Here is a 17,293-nt window from a genome sequence, read left to right as displayed (position 1 = left end):
TTTTATGGCTGCATAGTATTCTACAGTATATATGTGCCACATTTTCTTTATCCAGTCTATCAATGATGGGCATTTGGGTTGGTTCCAAGTCTTTGCTATTGTGAACGGTGCTGCAATAAACATATGTGTGCTGGATTATAAATCACTCTACGATAAATCATGGGTTTTATAAAGATAATATGTCTGAAGAAACAATTGTTAAGTGTAAAATTACTCCAAAAAATTTTCAAAACCTGTGAACTAATCAGCTTTATTTTAAAATATACAAGTATTTTGAAATGTAGAGTTTAAGGCTGTTGTATTTCTTAAACTCCACACAAAACTGACAAATCCATATCAAATTAATCACCCACAGACTGCCAATTTCATCCACTAATTTAACACTACAGCATTCAGGATAAATTATTTAATAGCATAGACATTTAAAAGAAAAACAGCAGTCATTTGTAACATGCTGCTATAAATAGAACAACCAGTTTATGGATTGCTGGTACAAAAAGTTTCAATGGCAAACTTAGAGCCTCCTTAAAACAAACAAAAAAAATCTAGACTGAGTTGAAGCGTTCTCCATCTGGGAAAAAAATGCTCATCTTGTGAATTTTAACATTCAGCCAAATATAAAATCGTGTTTTAGAGGAGGACCATCACTGATACTGGGACTTAAGCCAGCTTTCAAGGTTTGGATTAGGCCGACTGATGAGGGGAAGGGTGGAGGCTGCCAGCAAAGGAAGCAATGAGATTCGAAGTTCGAATAACATGTCAAACGCCAAGGATAATGAGGAGATCTGTTTGCTGGGAGCAGAGTTACGTATTAGAATAACAGGATTTAAAGGGAACATTTTTTAAAAGGTATGTTCCAAAGGAAGGTATAGTTGAAAGTACTCTATCCAGTCCAAGAAATTCATATAAATCAGAATTTGGAGAGAATTTTGCTGACTACTTTTCCAGTGTATACCTTTGCATTTTGTTAAAGGTCACAATCATACCACAGGGGCTTTAGAAATAATGGTAACTTTTTTAAAAAAGGTATAATCACCTATTTATAATGAACAGTTTTAGTTAAAATATTTGGCCAGATGAAAGCTCTTGAGCATCACCATGGACTCTCAGGCTTTACATCTCTGGAGTATTCCTGAGAAAACAGTAAGGAAAAAAAGCAACTTTCATCACTTTTTAAAAGCTCTTTTTCAGAGGTTGTTCAGGCTTTTCGAGATGAAATACACAGGCAATACTGCAGGTAAAGGAAAAACTGAGGGACTGCTTCCCACTTAAGCTAAGTAGGAAGAAAACAAAATGATCTGCTATAAACTGCAAGGTACAACGCAACTCAAAAGTGAACAGTGCATAGTATCCTTCGTTAAGTGAAGGAAAAAGTGTGATTACCCACTTGAAGTTCCCATTACATCATGAGTGCAATTCAATTTGGGGAAAATAGTTTAATGTATCTCTCAGAAAAAAATAGTTTACATTTTTCCATCTCAAACAGTGCTTTACGAGGTCCAACGCCACCAAGCGACTTTCATTCTGTCCCATACTGCCGAAAGTGAATCTAAGGCAGGACGGACATCCAGGATGGTGAACTGGTAGTCCTTGTTGACTTCACCACCATCATAATAATCAATCACATATCTAACTTCTGTCCCGCAACGGTTTATGATCCAATCGTGCCTATCAAAAGGCAACTCATATCTGGAATAAAAACATGCCACTGAGTGTTAAAATGCTTGCAATACATTCAGTCCCAGTTTATGCCATGAGAAAGCTCAAGAAGCACATGCAAACACCTGCTCCCAAAGACCTAACTGGGGAAGTCAGACTAGAAGAATCACACAGTGAACAGCACTAAGGGAAGATGGCACTGAAGAACTGTGATAAGTCCGTATCAGATGACAGCTCATCTGTCTACAAAGGAATAAGGTCAATGGGGAAGAGACCTAAGCCAGGGAGGTCAGCTGAGATACTGCAGAAATGCAGGTGTGAGCAAAAAATCTCAAGTATGCTAGAAAAGAAAGGCAGGATGGCTAAGTGCATAAACCCAAAGACACAGATCACGGGAAGAGTAAGAGGGCAGATCCAAGAACATGGACAATAACTCCATTCAACCCTATGATAAATAGGAAGCAATCTACTACACCCTAATAAATCTGCCCATTAATGGGCAAACCTCAGGGAGAGAAAGAAATCTACAGTTGAATAAGGATTACGTTTTGCAAGATGGCACTGCAATTCTTAGACTGGTTCTGGTATGAAGAGAAAGTTGATCCTGACCTGAGGATGGTGAAACAACACTTCTGCGCTGACACTCACCCCATCCAGGAACGAATTCGTGCCCTTGGTGAATACTCTTTTGCTTTCCCTCCAAACCGGATCAATGATGGACCACAAGGACACTCTCTAGAATTCCCCAAATAAGAAAAGTCTGTTAAAATATTTTCTTTTCTTTGACAAAGATGATGTTCTAATTTTTTAGTAATATACATTTTTTTCCTGTATACGTTTCACATAATATAACATTTACAGAGAAAGGTAAGTTCTAAAATAATTCAAACAAGTGCCTATTTGTTAAAAATGTTCCTCTTTCCTTCTGGACTGGGTGCGTTCCATTGCCTCCCCTTCCTTCTGGATATCTACACTGCACTTTGCAGGAGTCAGGAAATAGGGCCTTTCCATTTGGTGGAGGAGGAAAGGCACATTAAAAAAAAAAAAAACAGCCTCAAGTATTGTGCATCATGCTTCTTTTTCGCACAGAGCACCTGGGTTTTTTAGACAAACATGAAAATCCTATACTCTTCTTTCATTTCAAACCAATGAACAGCCTTTATGAAGAAAAGAAAACGATGGATTAATCCCTAGAAATGCATGGTAATTAATGTTGGACCAGCTCCTTAATAACTACACGTAAGATGAGGGGTGGCAGAGTCCTAGCTGGCAAACGCACTCCCTCTACCTGCAGACCCCTGCTGAGGACTCTCTAGATGCCAGCCCTCTGTGGGCACTAGGGTATAACAGTGCCAACAAGACCCTCTGAGCCCTGTCCTCGTGGAGTTCACAGCCCACCTACAGGCTAGACAGACAGCTGTTACCGAGACAGAGGGAGTGGTGGCCAAGTCAGGAGGCCACCTATATTGTTAGCTGCTCCCATGGATAACAAGATAGGTGTCTAAGTAAGTGGGAGGGAGAAAAATTTCCAAAGTATAAAGGACTTCTATTTGAGGACTTATGAGTTACTTTTCTTCTCCTTTTAGGAACTACTCCTCTCCTTAACATCTCTTCTCAAGAGGGTCACAGGCAAAAAGGTAAACTCAATCTAGGCAAAACTTTCTTCTGGAGATCATAGCATGAGTTTTTAAATGGTCTACTTAATTTTGACAGAAAATAACTGGAGAAGGAATTGAAACTGACAAACTGAAATTCCCTCTTCTCTCTTCTCTTTGCTCCATAATCACACAAGTAATTAGCAGGTGGTCTTAATTAGAACACACTTTCAAAGTAGGTCACTGCAAACACTTGTGGCTCCTCTCAGGCCAGAGATTACTGAGGGCAGCATGGTTGCAGTTGTTCCCCTCTCACATACACTCACCCCAGGCCTGAGGCCCAGCCTATGACAGCCAGGGAGTGCAACCAATGAACTTCAGAGTGCAAATATTAAAAACAAACAAAACACCTTAAAAAATCATTAAGTGGACTTTAGCCAAGAAATTAATTAATCACATTGTGCAATGAATTTAAAACCACTGTTTATGACATAATCTGGCTCAAACCAGCAGCATATGCAGTGCTCTAGATACACCCAGTCTAGGCACCACCCGAAACAGACTAAGTCAGACATCCTGCGGATGGGACCCAGCATGCTGGGTTTTAACAAACCTTCCCCATGATCCTGATGCATGCTGCAGTGTGAGAACCACTACTCAACAGACTGAAGTCCTGTCTCCTTTAACACACACAGCTGCATTTACCTATTCTCCTTGAGAAAAGGGGCTCTGAGTTAAGACATCTCTTTGTGTTTGGTCCTAATGGGGATTCAATAAATGCTACTGAGGGAACAAAAATGTCTTTCCCACCTCCCTTGGGGCAGATGGCATTTTAGCATCTCCCTTCCCACATGCTCTGCTTTCGAAGGGCTGTGATGCTCCTTCTGCTGAGAGTCAGGGTCTCTGCCCCTTCCCCTTGAATCTGGGCAGGCTCCTGACACTTTGGGACTTCCCAGGCTAGGTCAGAAAAGGAGATAGAGATGCTTTTTGGAACTCTAGCTATTGGAACCTAGCCACCATATGACGAAGCCGAAACAGCCATATACAGAGGCCATGGGGAGGTGTTCTGGCCAAAAGCCAGTACCACTCACCAGAGGAGTAAACGAGCCGGCCGTCAGAAGACTCTAGCCCATGGCTCGGAAGCCATCCTGACCACTGAGTCTTCGCAGCTGAGGCCCCAGACATCAAGGAACAGAGACAAGCCATCCTTGCCCTGTCCTTGGCGTACTCCAGACCCACTGAATCCACAAGCCTAATAAAATGGTTGCTATTTTTCAACTAAGAAGGGTGGCCTGTCATGCAACAATTGTCATTGAGCCATGCCTGCTACATAAAATGTTTTATTAGAACAAATGATTTGAATGTTAAAACTCTAGAAAGCTGATATGAAATAAGAAAGATGCTTGAAAGATTTAAGATCTCAAACATACTTACGCAGCATGAAGGGCTTCCCACTTCAAAATCTCCTTCCAAGCCTGCTCGTTATTCTGATTGTGAATTCTAATGATATTATACATATCCTTCTGACTGATATCCTCATCCTTCCACTTCCACCTAGGAAAGAACATCTGGCAAAATTTGACAACTATTCCTGATAATGCCATAAAATTAATCCACATATTTTCATAAGATGATTTATTCAACATTCCCCTTTGAGAAAGAACTAAGAATGCTCATTTTCTCTGAATTTAACAGATCTAAGGCTCATTTTCAAGATTTACCCATGATCATGGAGCAGCACTATAAATCCAAAAGCTACTATAGAAGCATTGAAAACAAATATAAAAGGTTCACCTTAGTCTCATTTTACTGAGTCACAGTAAACCAGACTTACAAAATCATCTATTTTTAAGGTGACATTTGTCCAGATAGTACCACTGATCAATGATCCCCTAACTTTTTCTAAACATTTTATCTAATAGTGTTTTCAGTTTTTTAAAAAACCTATTACTAGCTGTGATGGTTAATTTTATGTGTCAACCTGCCTATGCCACAGGATGCCCAGACATTTGGTCAAACATTATGCTGGGTGTGTCTGTGAGGGTGTTTTTGAATGTGAGTAACATCTGATCGGTAGGCTAAGTGAAGCAGACTGCCCTCCCCACTCCGTGTGGGTGGGTCACATCCGATCAGTTGCAGACCTGAATGACAAAAAGGCTGACCCTTCCATAAGTAAGAGGGAAGGCCTTCTGCATGAGTGCTTGAGCTGGGACATTGGGCTTTTCCTGCCTTTGGACTTAAACTGAAACATCAGTTCTTCTCGCATCTTGAGACTGCTGGCTTTCAGACCAGAAGTGTGCCATTGGCTCTCCTGGGTCTCCAGCTTGCTGACTGCAGATCTTGGGACTCCTCAGCTTTATATAATTGTGTAAGTCAATTCCCTACAATAAATATCTTCCGGCCTTCCTTGTCTCCTGCCCCCCCTGCACATATCCTATTGGTTCTGTTTCTCTTGAGAACCCTGATTTAATACACTGGCCTTGCACTTACATTCTGACAGGTGTGAAAAAAATCAGGTGATTATAAACTGATTAATACATAAAAATGTACTATATTGTTTTGAAGGTAAAAAATCGCTTTAGCATATAACTCTTGGATATTCTGACAAGCAAATTTTTATCTTAAATATGTTCACTCACCCTTTCTTTAACATTGCATTCCAGAACATCTGCTCGGAAGGGTAAACCCACTTTTTCTCTGAATCTGCTCTGGGAATGGATGACTCTTCTCTGACAGTAGACAATGCAAACGGCTGATCTGGAGCTGGTGTTTGATTGGGTGGTGGCATCTAAATAAAATAAACAGATTTGCTTCTATAGGATATAAAGTAAAAGGCAATATAATTAACTACTTCCTGGAAAGCAATACATCACACAAAAAGCACAGATTACTTATTAAATCAGTGACATCAAAATTTCAGACTTCTCAGATAATCTGACTGTTTTGAAGAGTCATATTACTGAAGTTGTGTTTCTTCATTGATTAAGTTCTCAAATATGGTTAAATTTTTGGCCTCTTTCTCCTTTGAACAAATTTAGAAGTAATGTCACCAAGGAATAAGAAGTAAAAACTAATGCCACGATCTTCAGGCATTTCTAAAAATTTTATGACAAGCTTTTCAAAAATGGATATTCATTCTCTGGGGAAAACTCTCATAGCATACATGTACAGCACTGCTTTTTAAAAAAATATTCTCAGATTTTTTAGGTTTCTGCTTATGCTTCATCCCTTAGGCAAAATATATTACAGATGAGTCTTTGCATCTCAATGCTGCGAGGTCAGAAGGTGGGAAGAATCCCTTCTCCCAGACATGTGGGTCACCAATACTATTATGCTAGCACTTAGCCTTAGCCAGGGTCTCTCATCCATGGCACTATTGACATTTGGAGCTGAACAATTTTTAGTTATGGTGGTCTGTCTAAGCACTGCAGTATGTTTAGCAGGATATTTGCCTGAGGGGCAAACTCACCCAAGGTTGGGAATGACTGGCCCTGAACTTTCTGTGTTAGAAGTATAAAGGATTTCCGGCCGGGCGCGGTGGCTCACGCTTGTAATCCCAGCACTTTGGGAGGCCGAGGCGGGCAGATCACGAGGTCAGGAGATCGAGACCACGATGAAACCCCGTCTCTACTAAAAATACAAAAAAAAAATTAGCCGGGCGCGGTGGCGGGCGCCTGTAGTCCCAGCTACTCGGAGAGGCTGAGGCAGGAGAATGGCGTGAACCCGGGAGGCGGAGCTTGCAGTGAGCCGAGATTGCGCCACTGCACTCCGGGCTGGGCGAAAGAGCGAGACCCTGTCTCAAAAAAAAAAAAAAAAAAAGAAGTATAAAGGATTTCCTAGTAAACATTAATTAAAAGTCTCCATCACAACAAGGCCCTCAGAATACCGACAGCAAGAAGGGCCATGTGTAGTAGGCACTGGAGAGTATTCTACCTGCATTATCACCACAGTGTGTTTAAGAGCACGGGTCTCAGGTGGATAAGGATTCTGTTTTGGCTCTGCCACTTCCTAGCTGGTGATGTGGGATGAATGACTCCTTCACTCTCAGTATCTTTAGCTCTGAAATGGGGACACTAAGAATACTGGCTGCACAGAGTTGTTATGAGGATTAAAGGGGAGAATGTAGGGTGCTTAGCTTAAACGCTAGAAAAGTGACCGAAAGAGGCTGGTCTGAGTACAGTAGTGTTTACGACTAATTGATCAGAACCAGTTACAGATTTCTTTGTTCTTTCTCCTCTCCCACTGCTTCAGTTGGCTAGCCTTGAATAAAAAATGTTTAAAAAGTGACCACAAGAAAAGTTAGCTGTTATTCACATTCTCACTACATATCATGATCCCATGGAGTAAGTGTCCAGGTCTGTAAGATTCCAAAAGGCCCATGTTCTGAACCACTCACCTATTAGAGATCATCTAGGCCAGTGGTCTGCCAGGGGCTTCGGATAATGCTGCCTGTTGCTGCTTTCATGCTACAGAGAAAGCAGCAGCAGCAGAACTGGGTAGTGTGACAGAGACCCTATGGCCCACAGAATCAAACATATTTACTACGTAGCCCTTTATAGAAGCAGTTTCCAATGACCTCTTGTGTAAATATTTGAAGGCCTATGTGCAAGATAATCTTGGTGCATTGTCCAAAACTTTATTTTCAAAAACAGGCAGTGGGCCATAGTTTGTTGATTCCTGAGGTGGACGCTGCTATTGTATCCCCCATGCCCTTTCTTTTCCAGGCTAAGTATTTCTAGTTTCTTTACATGCAGTCTGGTTTGCTAAAATTTCTATTCTTGATAATCCCGTGGCCCTCTAAAGTATATGCCTGCGCCTCCCGTTAAAACATGATTCCAAACTTTAGACCACAATTTCTGATGTTGTCTATCACAAAATGTAGTGATGTCACATCAACCTTGCATTAAATTTGCTGGCAGTCACATGACAGTGAACCACCCTAGTGACTCGGGCAGGCTGGCACTCTATTGTACCTGAAGAAGTTCCCCAATCATGTAATGTGTCTACAAAGTTTCCCCAGACCAAAGACACCTTAACTAACTCTAGCTAATGTTCTTACAGAATTTCCCATCTACCACCTAGTAACTGTCCCAGAAGAAAATATTTATTTGGTATGGCTTACTCCCAGTACAACTATGCTGGCTCCTCATAATCACTCTGGTTTTTTTCCCAGGCACTCCCTGAAACTACACTTACTAACACATTCTAGATTTTCACTGTAGGTGGAATATCTAACTTCTCTGTTTTCAAAGGACAGAAGAATTCATCCTAGCCATTTGCAACTTGTCTTGGGAGTCTGTACAAGCAACCCTGCAAAAAAAGCTCCAGAAAGAAAAGATGAGTGTGGATTACCAGATTTGAAGGATCTAGGTTCTCCTTATTCTCAGCCGCCATGCCCCTAATGGGACACTCCACGTACTCATAGGCACGTTCCTGGTGGGCAGGCACAGAGTATGTTTTCTTCTCACAGGTTGGGCCAGATGGCTCTGTACTCACTGGACAGCCTGAAATTATCAAGTATAAAAATGGTGTCACCATGAAGGCAGGACATCTAACTCTCTCAACTGGAGCACTAAAGAGCTGAATTTCTGACCAATGATTACCACCATAGGAAAAGCCAGGTTTCTTCTGTTTAAATCTACCAAGAACTGAACTAGCTAACATTCCAAAATCCTAAAGATGAGAAGGTTCTAAAATTTACATTTCCTTTGAAAGAAAAATGAGTACCCATTCTCTAATTGTGTCACACCCCCAGCAAAAATAAGCCAAAAAACCTTGGCAGTTGCAAGAGCATGTGTTATCTGTGCCATGGTCTGAGTAATCTGGCTGGATGAGCAGCTGGGGAGCTGTTAGAGGAACCTAAGTGGGGACCAGCCACATTTCACAGGATCTCCTTGACTTTCCATTCACTAGTTCCAGAGAAGCCCAGACCCAATCAGGACACAGTTGCAATCCAGGCTTTCATTACTGATGTATTATCTCAGGTACAAGGAACGGGAGGAGAAAATGAACACAGGAGACATCACAGAGGCTACTGCAAAAAACTCTGAATGCCACTCTGCTTTGTCTCAAGACTGAAACAAGGCACAGGAAAACCACGTGGCCTAGGGCCTATTCCCATCAGTCAATGGCAAGTTTAACAGGAAAAGGCAGACAATAAAGAAAATATTCGGCAACCCATACAGGATCAAGATGCCCATTACGAGGGAGGGTCTGAGCCTAATGAGATGAGCAATAGCAAGGGCTATGCCCAAAGACCCAGGACGCTGATCCCAATTAGTGGGGGACTGGGAAACTGGTTCAGAGAATGAGCAGGTACTTGGAGAGCTGCAACACAGAAGACAGCTGCTCATGTAATGGAATCTTGGCCTCAGGCAGCAGCAGCAACTACAGCAATACACATGAAAAAGATGAGTTTGCTTTCACTTCCTTCCCTGCACCTGTCCTCCCAAGCCCTCATTTCCTGGTGCCCTGTGCCACTGCCCACTTTAGGGGTGATGGAAGACTTGCTATGCCTTTCCTCTCTACCACTGAAAGCACCAATCCTTTCCAAGTCATGGATCCCAGCTGGGTTTTACCAAGAAAATAACATTTCAACTTTTCACGTCATATAACCAGTAGCCCCTTCGATCGCCTATAGACACCCACATTCTTTATTAATGTAAAAGTCTGGCAGCTCTCCAAGATATACAGAAAATGAAATAAAACCAAAGTAAGGGTTCTAGGATCTCCCTGAAGACACTCAGAACAGGAGCACACCTGCTTTGGCTGATCTGTCTCAATTCTTCCTGTACAAAGAAACCCCAGAAGAACACTGTCTGTCCTTGTCCAAGGTCACAGAACTTTTGCTGGCTTTGCCACTTACTATGTGACTTGGAGCATCAGTTACTCCAAGTCTTAGTTTCCTTGACTATAAAATAGGGAGAAAACAGGCTACATAGCTTATGAAGATGAGAATGTAAGCTCCATCAGGCAAAGCTCCATTTTGTATGATGTTATTCTCTCGTGCAGAAACAAACAAACAAAACCAAGCAGTGCTTGGTACAGAATGGGCAGTGACCTCTCAGAATAGGCTGGCTGACTGAAGAAATGAATAACAGCGCAAGCATTAGTACTCAGTAAGCACACCATGTTGCTTCTGCCCTCCACGACTTACTGATTCAAGCCACACTTTAATATAAACAATCTAAAGTAGACATGAATGAATTAAAAATGAAAGACAGCTTTTCCATTTTCATTTTCTTATCTAAAGAATGGACAGCAAGCCCGTTAGGTGATGGCTTACTTTTATATATGAGAATACTGAAATGGCTATACGAGCAAAGGTTATTTATCAAGACAGCTAGATCTAGACTAAGGTTTCTCAACCTTAGCCCTCTTGATTATTTGGAGCCAGCTGATTCTTTGTTGGTGGGCTGTTCTGTACATTGTAGGATGTTTAGGAGCACTCCTGCCCTCTATTCACTTTCCTCTCAGTTGTGACAACCAAAAATGCCTCCAGGTATTGGCAAATGTCCCCTGTGGGAAGGAGGGATTGCCCCCTTCCAGTTAAGAACCACTAACGTAGGCACAAGTAAACTTTGGGAAGTTGGGGCTGGTTTAGAGTATTCACTACGTTCTCATGCAATCATCATGACAGGCCTGTGAAACATTATTATATCTTCATCTTACAGATGACAGACTGAGGCTAACAGAGTTAACTTGTTTAGAGTCACAAACCTCAATAAGATGCAAAATAAGGACCAGACCCAGGGTGCCTGACTCCCATGCCTACCAGCCTCAGCAGCATACTACACTGCCTCTTCCTTTACAGCCTTTCAAGATTTTTTTTAAGACACAGTCTCACTCTGTCACCCAGGCCGGAGTGCAGTGGCACAATCTTGGCTCACTGCAACCTCGGCCTCCCAGGCGATCCGCCCACCTCAACCTCCAAAGTCGCTGGTACTACGGGCACCCACCACCATGTCTGGCTAATGTTCGTATTTTTTTGTAGAGGCAGGTTTTTGCCATGTTGCCCAGACTGGTCTCGAACTCCTGAGCTCAAGCAGTCCACCCACCTCGGCCTCCCAAAGTGCTATCACAGGCGTGAACCACCGCGCCCAGCCGTGAATTATCTTTTGTTTTTATTTTCTAGGCAAAGGGCCGATTACCTTTCATTTTCCCTTCATGCATCGGGCATCCTGAAGGTGGGGACGCTGAAGCATTTGAGGCCTGAACTGCAACAGCAGGAGCAGATGGAGACAAACCCATGGTTGGAAACAGTGTTGACTCCAAACAATTTTAAATTTCCACCTGCCAAAACAAAGAGACAGATTAATGTCTCTGGACTCAGACTATTCTCTCATTAGTCCTAATCTGGTCAACCCTTGTTCCTCCTCTTTGTCAGCCCATGGGCATCTACCAGGCAGGGTACTAACTTCGAGGGACAGCTTTAACATATTGCCCCCTTAAGGGAAATACTGTGAAACCTAGGCCAACCTCTGGGGGCACGTATCTAAGGCAGTGAGGATTTTGGGACTGAGGTGAGGCAGTCGCTGAGAAACCACGTCACAGCCAGGAGGTACAGCCCTGAGGCGGGGGTGGGGCGAGGGTTTCCTAGGAGTGGTGACCCGGGTGGAGGAGGGGAGGCCCATTGAGCCTAGACTTGACCCCCGTCCCCAAAGCCTTAGCGAGGGGCTGGGGGCCCGGGAAGGGTGCGGCGCATGAATAGGAATTCGAAGAAACGAAGGGACACCAGAGATCGAGGAGCTGCCAAGTGTCTTCCCCACACCGTCCCGGCGCTTGCCCACCTGCTCCAGCCCGCGGTCCCCAGACCAAACCGGCCGCGGCCAGCCTGCCCTTCTGCACCTAAGCCCCCGCCCCGGGCTGTTCCGGGAGGCCGGTACCGCCTTCAGTCGCCAACCCGAACCCAGAGCAGCAGTGACTTCCCGCCGCCGCCGCCTTCCTCTCGCTCGGTCACCGCTGTCGCCGCGGTCACCGCCGGCGTTCTCACGCACCCCTACTTCCTTTTTAGAAGGCGGGACTTCCGGGCACGCGGGAGGCGGGCTGAAGAGTAATATTTTCCGTCAATCACGGAGAGCGGGTTCCGTCCCCTCCTCGCCTCGGCCTGTAACCGCTGCGGGGGCCGCTCTCTGGGCCCGCCCCTCCAGGCCAGGAGCCTTTTTCAAAATGCCGGCGGTGGCAGGGAAGGTTGTCTGGTCCAGAGGCTTCCCTAGAGTGACGAGCTCTACTATGTATGCTTTATGCGGCAGACGGAGTGCTTTGGAGGAGTTTTTAAATTTCTGGTTTTTTTTTGAATCTTATCCCATCAGTTTTAATTGTAGCAATGATTCAAGAAACGTTAGTAGGTGCCTGTAACTTTGGTGGTGGAGATCCAAAAGTGAACAAGACAGTGTTCTGACTGCTAAGTTCTTCTTAACTGGGTATGTGATTTTGAATGTCTGTATTTTCATTTACCTCCAACAGAAATTTAGCATTTTCTTCCATCAGGAATGTAGGCAATGAATCCTAGTACTATTAGCTATATGTGGCACTAATAAACATTACAGATAAATTATGTCACATATGGTTGTTGTGCCTGTCTCAAAATATCATCCATCCACTAATTTGAAATTAAGGTAATTTTATCTTGTTACTTAAAGTGTTAATAAAGAAACATATATCTTTCCATATAACTATAGCGGCTCTGTGAAATACGTCCAGATGCCCCCTGGTGCAGGAAGTGTTGGGGGCTCACAGCTTTCAGCTGAGTCTCCAGGAATTGTCCTCTGCCTAAGAGAATTGCCTCACACAAAATCACATTCCCTCCTTGGGGACGGTCTGCATCCTATGAGGGTCTCTGCAAAGGCACATAAGTCCAGGCCCCTAGCCCCAAAGGGGACAACTCAGAACTGCCTACAGGGTAGCCCAAGGATTCCATTTCAACTATCACAGCTCAACTTCTCTCTTTACCCACAATTCTTTTGTCCCTCCCACAATTCCCTTTCACTCCCGCAATTCTGTTTTGTTACCCACAATTCTGTCTCCCACAATTCTCAGTTCTTTCCACAATCTTCTGTCTCTCCCACAATTCCTTATTTCTCCCACAATCCCATGTCACTCCCAAAATTCTATTCCTTCCCACAATTCATTTTTCTGTCCCACAATTCCTTGTCTTGCTCACAATTCTCTTGTTTCTCCCACGATTCCCTGTGTCTCCCACAATTCACTTTTCTGTCCCACAATTCCCGGTCTTGCCCGTAATTCTATTGTTTTTCCCACAATTTGCTGGGTTTCCCAGCAAGCCTTTCCTACAAATTCTTGTATCTCTCAAAATTCTATTTCCCACAGTTCTCTGTCTTTTCCATCATTCCCTATGACTCTGTCTCTCACAGTTCCTCAAAATTATTCATTTCCACAATGTTCTGTTCATTCACAATACTCTGTTCTTATTCCCCAGTCTCTCCCATAATTACCCATTATCTCTTATAATTCTGTTCTTTCACAATATTCTTTTTCATGATTTCCTTTCTCCCACAATTCTCCCTTCATTCTCATAATTATTCTGTCTCTCCCACAACACTGTATTCTCTCCCATGGTTCCCTGTATCTCCCAGAACTCTCTGTTCTCTACCCCAATTTCCTGTCTCTCCCTGAGTTCTCTGTTCTCCCACAATTCCCTGTGTCTCCCATAATTCCATGTTTCTTCCCACAATTTTTGGTTTCCTCTCACAATTCTCTGTTCTCTCCCACAATTCCTTATCTCAACCATAATTCTGTATTCTATGCTACAATTTCCTGTCTTTCCTATAATTCCCCATCTCCCCCACAATTCTTTGTTCTTTCACAGAATTCTCCACTCTTACAATTCTCCATTCTCTCAAAGTACTCCATGATTGTTCAGAATTCCCCAGTCTCTCCCCTAACTCCCATTCTCTCTCATAATTCTGTTTTCTCACAATATTCTCGTTCACAATTTTCTATCCCACAAGTGTCCCTTTTCTCCCACAATTTTGTGTCTATTCCACAATTTTTTATTCTCTCCCACAATCCTGTGTCTCTCCCACAATTCTTTGTGCTGTCCTCTCCACAAATCTATGTCTCTCCCACAATTCTGCTCTCTCCCACAATTCTGTTTTATATGCTACAATTTCCTGTCTTTCTCATAATTCCACATCTCTCTCCTAATTCTTTCTTCTCTCTGATAATTCTTCACTTTCACTCACAGTCCTCCATTCTCCTAAAATACTCCATCCTCATTTGCAATTCTGTAGTCTCTCCCCTAACTCCTTAGTCTCCCTCATAATTCTGTTCTCTCACAATACTCTGTTCTCTTACACAATTTCCCGTCTCTCCCACAATAATCCCTTCTGTTTCATAATTCTCCCTTCTCTCCCACAATTCCCTGTGTGTCCACAATTTTGTGTCACTCCCACAATTCTCTGTTTTTTCCTACAATTCCTGATGTCTTCCCCCATTCTTTATTATCTCCCACAATTCCCTGTCTCACCTACAAGTCTCTGTTCTTTCCCATAATTCTTTATCTTTCCCATAATTCCTCGTATCTCCTACAATTCTTTGCTGTCTCTCACAATTCTCCACTCTTGCACTTCTCCGTTATTAAACAATATTCTGTTCTCTTTCGCAGCTCCCTAGTCTGTCTCCCAATTCCACATTGTCTCTCACAATTCTCTGTTCTCTCATGATACTTTATTCTCTCCTGCAATTCTCCCTTCTCCCATAATTCCCTATCTCTCCTATCATTTTCTGTTCTCTACCACAATTCTCAGTTCCCTTTCACAATTTCTCAGAAGACCCAAGCCTGGTCCTGTAACTTCAGTGTTTCAGGGCCCAAGGGGAAGAACATGGCCCAGATGAGTGGTATATGATCAGGAGGAAGGGGTATGGTGGGAGGGTTTGTGGTTATAATGAGAGCAGGTGTCAGGAAAGGTGTGACTAAGGGGGAGCACAAAAGACCAATTCTTTGTTTTTTCTACAATTCCTGAGTTCTTCCACTTAATTCCGTATTATAGCACTTGACAAAAGATTTGCAGTTATGTATTTGAATGTGTAATTCTCTTACCTATGTATGGATTTTCTGAAGTTAAAAAATAGATCTTATTTGGCTTTATATCCCCTATATCAGCACAACTCAAAATGTGTCCTGCCAGTGGGGACCAGTTCACACACTGTTACCATTCTAATATGAGATGAGGAGCTTTTACCACAAGGCAAGGCAAAGCATTGCTTGCTTCATCCAGAAAGTCTTACTATGAAAAATGTCTCATCTCAGATAAAATTGTGCTTAGTGGCATAGCAGATTTATATTATAGTATAAGATTCTTAATTCAGCATTGGTCAATAACTAGCAGTTTCTGGACTGGCACTTGAGTAGCACTGCCCTATCATTACAGTGTAGTTTCTGTTGTATAATTGAGTGCTCACTGAAGCAGTCAGAAGCAGACACTGGAAGGGATCACAGAGTCAATGAATCATGAACAACATCACTCATTCAACAATATTTATGGAGCACCTATGATGTGTCAGGTACTGTGGGAAGTGCTGAGAATTTAAAAGTGCTAGACAGACTCCTTGCTCTCAGGGAATTTACATTCTAGTAAATGAATAGATTGGACAACAAACAATCCAACACAAACAGATAAATAAATAATTTAAGATCCTGATAAAAGCCACCAATTAAATGACACAGGTAGTGTGACAAAGATTGAGGCATGGGGGTTTACCCACCCCTGTGGGTAGATGATCTGTGGAGCAGAAAGTTTGTATTCCTCGGAAGCTTGTTAGAAATGCAGAATTTCAAGTCCCTCCCCAGAACCACTGAGTCAAAGTCTGCCTTGTAACATGATCCCCAGATGATCAGTGTGCACGATACAGATTGAGAGCTCAGGATACCTTCTCAGATATGGTTGTCAGCAAAGACCTCTCTGAGAAGGGTGACGTTTAGCTGAGACCTGAATGTTGAGAAGGACCCAGCCATGTGAAGATCAATGCAAAGAGTGGTCCAGACAATGAGAATTCCATGGTAAAATGTTCTGAGATCAGAAGGAACAGGGAAAGACCAGTGTGGCCCACACAGAATGAGTTGGGGGCAGAATAGTAGGAGGTGATGTTGGGGCTGGATCATGCCGTAGGCCATGAGGAGGAAGTTACATTTTCTTTTAATTGAAATGTGAAGCCATGGAAATGTTTTTAAAAGGAAGAATTATTTGATCTGACAATAGAGATAGCTTGTTTTTCTCAACTTTGCTCTTCACCACTTTGTAGTTATGCCTGGAGACCTTCACTTGGTTCTATGCCAGCACTGCCCATGAACTTCATAGACGGTGATCTTTGCTAAGGCCTAAATGAATGAAGGTAAGTTCCTAAGACATAGCCAGGAGACCCCCCCACCATAGGTCTGTGTTCCATGGAGTCTGACAGCATTCATCACATGTGTACTCAGAGGGACCATGTCTACATCAAAGGCCAGGGTTACCTCTTACTCTTGGAAATAAACACTACTTTTCCTTAAAGGGATTTATTGCCAATAAAATTAGAGATGGCCAGAGGTTATCATTCTGTTTAATATTCTCACAACCATTGTAATAACTTTAGAGGATATATTATTACTAGTTGGTAAGTCCCAAGCTTTTTTGTGTTTTGATGAGAGTCAAGGGTTTCTTCACATAGACCTCTAAAAATTGAATTAATTGGCCAGGCACAGTGGCTCACGCCTGTAATCTCAGCATTTTGGGAGGCCAAGGCGGACAGATCATGAGGTCAGGAGTTCAAGACCAGCCTGGCCAACATAGTGAAACCCCATCTCTACTAAAAATACAACAATTAGCTGGGTGTGGTGGCACACACCTGTAGCCCCAGCTACTTGGGAGGCTGAGGCGGGAGCATCGCTTGAACTCGGGAGGCAGAGGTTTCAGTGAGCCGAGACCATGCCATTGCACTCCAGCTTGGGTGACAGAGTGAGACTCTGTCTCAAAAGAAAAATTGAATTAATTAATTCACTGATTGTGGATGACTACCTTATATGACGAATCACTCCCAGT

The 17,293-nt window shown here is 43.0% G+C and overlaps 1 protein-coding gene and 1 long non-coding RNA gene across 3 annotated transcripts in view; one reads left to right on the top strand and one right to left on the bottom strand.

The window, feature by feature from the left end:
* Window positions 1-231: 231 nt before the first annotated feature.
* On the bottom strand, window positions 232-12,265 carry LOC100581904 (cytochrome c-type heme lyase). Of its 2 annotated transcripts, none has more exons than XM_003261014.2 (7): window positions 12,044-12,265; window positions 11,405-11,546; window positions 8,607-8,758; window positions 5,894-6,042; window positions 4,689-4,808; window positions 2,308-2,394; window positions 232-1,689 (listed from the first exon to the last, which is right to left on the bottom strand). In XM_003261014.2, the coding sequence occupies exons 2-7, from the start codon at window positions 11,502-11,504 to the stop codon at window positions 1,491-1,493; spliced, it is 807 nt and encodes a 268-aa protein (XP_003261062.1). In that variant the 5' UTR covers window positions 11,505-11,546; window positions 12,044-12,265; the 3' UTR covers window positions 232-1,490. The 2 variants fall into 2 exon arrangements, with proteins under 2 accessions (XP_003261062.1, XP_003261064.1); XM_003261016.3 differs by having other exon boundaries at window positions 235-1,689; window positions 12,102-12,265.
* Window positions 12,266-12,412: 147 nt separating this feature from the next.
* LOC100580811 overlaps window positions 12,413-17,293 on the top strand; it is a 149,149-nt gene continuing 144,268 nt past the window's right edge. Inside the window, exons 1-2 of the long non-coding RNA XR_001114348.1 lie at window positions 12,413-12,676; window positions 16,518-16,607. This is a non-coding gene — a long non-coding RNA (uncharacterized LOC100580811). The remainder of the gene's footprint in view (window positions 12,677-16,517; window positions 16,608-17,293) is intronic.

The sequence above is a fragment of the Nomascus leucogenys genome, chromosome X, assembly GCF_006542625.1.
Source record: "Nomascus leucogenys isolate Asia chromosome X, Asia_NLE_v1, whole genome shotgun sequence".
Lineage (NCBI taxonomy): Eukaryota > Metazoa > Chordata > Mammalia > Primates > Hylobatidae > Nomascus > Nomascus leucogenys.
This window is presented reverse-complemented; position numbering and strand designations above follow the sequence as displayed.

Bases quoted from the DNA above. Each gene is read 5' to 3' on its own strand.
- LOC100581904 (XM_003261014.2), bottom strand. From the start codon at position 11,504: ATGGGTTTGTCTCCATCTGCTCCTGCTGTTGCAGTTCAGGCCTCAAAT. The intron at 6,043-8,606 runs GTAATCCACACT...TATTTTATTTAG, and splicing joins ACCTAGATCCTTCAAATCTG to ATGCCACCACCCAATCAAAC. The intron at 2,395-4,688 runs GTAAGTATGTTT...GGGGAATTCTAG, and splicing joins TGGGAAGCCCTTCATGCTGC to AGAGTGTCCTTGTGGTCCAT.